The sequence below is a fragment of the Marmota monax genome, unplaced genomic scaffold, assembly GCF_021218885.2.
Source record: "Marmota monax isolate L192 unplaced genomic scaffold, Marmota_monax_Labrador192_F-V1.1 WCK01_AAM20220418_F8-fsc00009, whole genome shotgun sequence".
NCBI lineage: Eukaryota > Metazoa > Chordata > Mammalia > Rodentia > Sciuridae > Marmota > Marmota monax.
In genome coordinates, this window is record NW_026694710.1 from 25,081,413 (window position 1) to 25,084,745 (window position 3,333).

At 51.9% G+C, this 3,333-nt stretch overlaps 1 protein-coding gene across 1 annotated transcript; it reads left to right on the forward strand.

The window, feature by feature from the left end:
- Positions 1-364: 364 nt before the first annotated feature.
- Positions 365-1,525, forward strand: Bloc1s4 (biogenesis of lysosomal organelles complex 1 subunit 4). Its single transcript, XM_046423730.2, has one exon. It carries the CDS (start codon positions 511-513, stop codon positions 1,153-1,155), a length of 645 nt encoding a protein of 214 aa, XP_046279686.1. The 5' UTR covers positions 365-510; the 3' UTR covers positions 1,156-1,525.
- Positions 1,526-3,333: the final 1,808 nt, after the last annotated feature.

The window sequence follows — 3,333 nt, forward strand, 5'->3', positions numbered from 1 at the left end:
CCTAACCATTTGTGGCCTGAAGAACTTCCAGTCATTCCAAGTCGTCATGAGCACCCATCTTGCAAACAGACCTTTCTTTTGCTCATCTCTCTCATTTTACTTTTTGCTGCAAGAGGAAAGGAGGGGCAGGAGGGAGCCCAGAATCGGAGGGAGGCTGCGGGGTGGGAGGGGTATACAAAGGCATCGCGCGCGCACCGAGCCCACCCCTTCCCTGGGTTCTCACACCGTCTTTACGTTTGCGGTTGATTGGGGTTCTGAACGTGAGCCACAGCGTGCGTGCGCGCACCCGTCCGAAGGCAGGAAGCCGGTAGATGCGCGCGCCTGGGGAACGGAAACAGTTACGTGCGTGGGTAGCGGAAGAAGAAAGAGGAATTCGCGCGGGCACGCCGGAGGTGTGGTGCGGGAGCGCGGGCGTACGTGGGCGTGACGCGGCGCGCTGGCGCCGGAAGCGGGGCGCGCTTGCGGGCGAGCGGGTCGGGGAGCGCGGCGCGCGGGCGCCGGCAGCGGGCCATGGAGGTTCCCCCCGAGGGTGGAGGGCCCTCGCGGGAGGAGGAGGCCGAGCCGCAGGGCACCGCCTGGAGCGGGGACAGCGGTAACGTGTCCCAGAGCCACAGCAGCGCCTCGGGGCCGTGGGAGGACGAGGGCCCGGAGGACGGCGCTCCCGGCCGCGACCTGCCGCTCCTGCGCCGCGCCGCCACGGGCTACGCTGCCTGCCTGCTGCCCGGGGCCGGGACGCGGCCCGAGGTGGAGGCCCTGGACGCCAGCCTCGAGGACCTGCTCACCAGAGTAGACGAGTTCGTGGGCATGCTGGACATGATCCGCGGAGACTCATCCCACGTGGTCAGCGAGGGCGTGCCTCGCATCTACGCGAAGGCTACGGAGATGCGGCGCATCTACAGCAAGATCGACAAGCTCGAGGCCTTCGTGCGGATGATCGGCAGCAGCGTGGCCAGGATGGAGGAGCAGGTCACCAGGGCCGAAGCCGAGCTGGGGGCCTTCCCCCGGGCCTTCCAGAAGCTCCTGCATACCATCAGTGTGCCCTCCTTCTTCACCAAGCCGGCCCCTGCGAGGCCGCCGCGCGCCGCCTACGAGCCGCCTGTCCTGTTCCGCACTGAAGACCACTTCCCCTGCTGCCCCGACAGACCCCAGCTCTGAGTCCCGCGGCCCTTGCGCAGGAGGACCCCAAGCGAGACACTTATCCCGAGTATTAAGTTAATTAAAGGGCCTACTCATAGGCGTTTAGGATGTGGAGCATGGAGTTTTGAAGTTTATTTTCTGCAAACAAATTCTCAGTATATTCATTATTCCACGTAGAAGTGCAGTTTTCCTGTGTCTTCCAGTTCTCATCTAGCTGCTTGGTGGGGGATGGGGAAGCAAAATGAATGAACTTAATCTGTGCACTGTGGCAAAACTGTTATTTTTACGGATTTTACTACTCAACTAACAGTATTATCTTTTCAAGATTTATATATTTATATGATCATAAGAAAAACTACTGAGCCAGTAAAGCTTTGTTATTAATTAATCCTAATAACGTCTCAGTTTTCTGTGTGGCCTGCTTTTAGGGTAGGTGGCACATTAGCATTACATTCAAGTTTCCATAGCATAGATTATAAACCACAGGAAAGTAGACAATTTCTGAGAAAATATATTGGGTTTTTTGCAACTAATTCTGAAGTCGCATTTCAAAAGTATGACATCTTAGTAAATTATATGGTTTTGTTACGGTGCTGGGCATTGAACCCAGGATGCCCTGCATTGCTTTGCACTGTAGGACTGAGCCACACTCCCTTTATGATTGTCAGTATAAGGCCTCAGTAAGTTGCCTTGGCTGTCCTTGAACTTGAAATCCTCCTGCTTCTGCCTCCTAAGTTACAGGCCAGTGCCGCCACACCTAGCACAGTCTTGGTTTATCCATGACAAACAAATCTGTATATAGTTGCGGGTGTTTGATGTATAACTTTTTTTGTTTGTTTCTTTATGGTGCTGGGGATTGAACCCAGGGGCTTTGTGCATGGGAGGCAAGCACTCTACCAACAGCTGTATCCCCAGCCCGGTGTATAACTTAAGGAAAATTTTAAGTGTCATTGGAAAGGCTTTCTTCTGAAAAAGATTTCATGTTTCCCTTTTTATTTGAAAATAAGCATGTTGCTTGCAATTTTAACAGTGGGATAAAGAGCCGCCCGTCCTGTTCCGCACTGAAATCAGTGGGAAGAACTAAGCTTAGCTGCTATTTCACAGCACTGTTTTTTCTTTCCCCTTGCAATGGAGAGTTAAAGCATAGGTGTGAATGGATGGTATTAGGATTTTGTTCTTTTACCCTGTCAACAGGGAATGCTTAAGAGTCCCTTGCAGATACAATAGGGTTCAATCTATATTTTAATGTCTTATAGATGGCCCTTTAGAGACCTCAAATAAGCATTCCCCTTAGGTGGTTTTTGTGTCATTTTGTTAGTACAGATCTTTGTAGTTGATGGAGTATGACATAGAAGGTCCCTGGCAGCTAAGGGCAAGATGACATCAAATTTTCCATAAGTCATTTAGTTTCCAAAATAGTTAACAGGTGTTTACAGGATTTCTAAGTAGAGATTCATTCAGGGCCTTTCTGGATGGAGTGGGATTTGAAGCTGGTTTGTATAGATGTTAGATGAAGGTCATTAGTCTCAAGAATGGAGATTGGTAGAGCCAGGTGCACCCTGCCCTTGGCACCACTGCCATCAGGCCTCTTCCTGGCTCCCCACTCTCCCAACTCCAACCAGCTGGAGAGTCAAGAGGACTTCTGGATCCTGGAAAACCTGTTCTACCTATTCCTAAGTCAAATACAAGATGGGGCTGCAGGGGAAGGCCCTGTTGTCTTCCTAGGTGACCCCGTGGACAACTGCTGCTGGGGTCTGGAGCTCCCCTGCTTTATAGAAGTATCAACAAGTGGGGATAAGGTCTAATCGCTCAGGTACCCCACCAATCATGCTGGGGTTAATTTCTTTGCTTGCAAGAGCACAATAACCTCTAAAAGTTTCTGGAGGGCAAAGGACATCCCTTCCATCAAGGGCAGTCTTTGGCATCCAGGAGTTGGTTTGTGCACACAGGAAACACTGGGTACTAATGAGCTGGTGAGCACTCTGGCTTTCCCCCAAGCTAGGACACTGAGGAATTGGAGTCTTGCACTGTGTTCAGAGTGTAGAAACCAGGTCTACCTGCCCTGGCGCAGGGGTCAACAAAGTTCACAGGGGAAGTGTTTTAGCATTGCTGGCCTTATGGTCACACAATTACTCCCTGACCCGCAACAGCCACAGGTATGTGAGCCAATGTCATGGCTGTGTGCCAATAAAAGTT

Coding starts and splice junctions, on each gene's coding strand:
- Bloc1s4 (XM_046423730.2), top strand. CDS start 511: ATGGAGGTTCCCCCCGAGGGTGGAGGGCCCTCGCGGGAGGAGGAGGCC.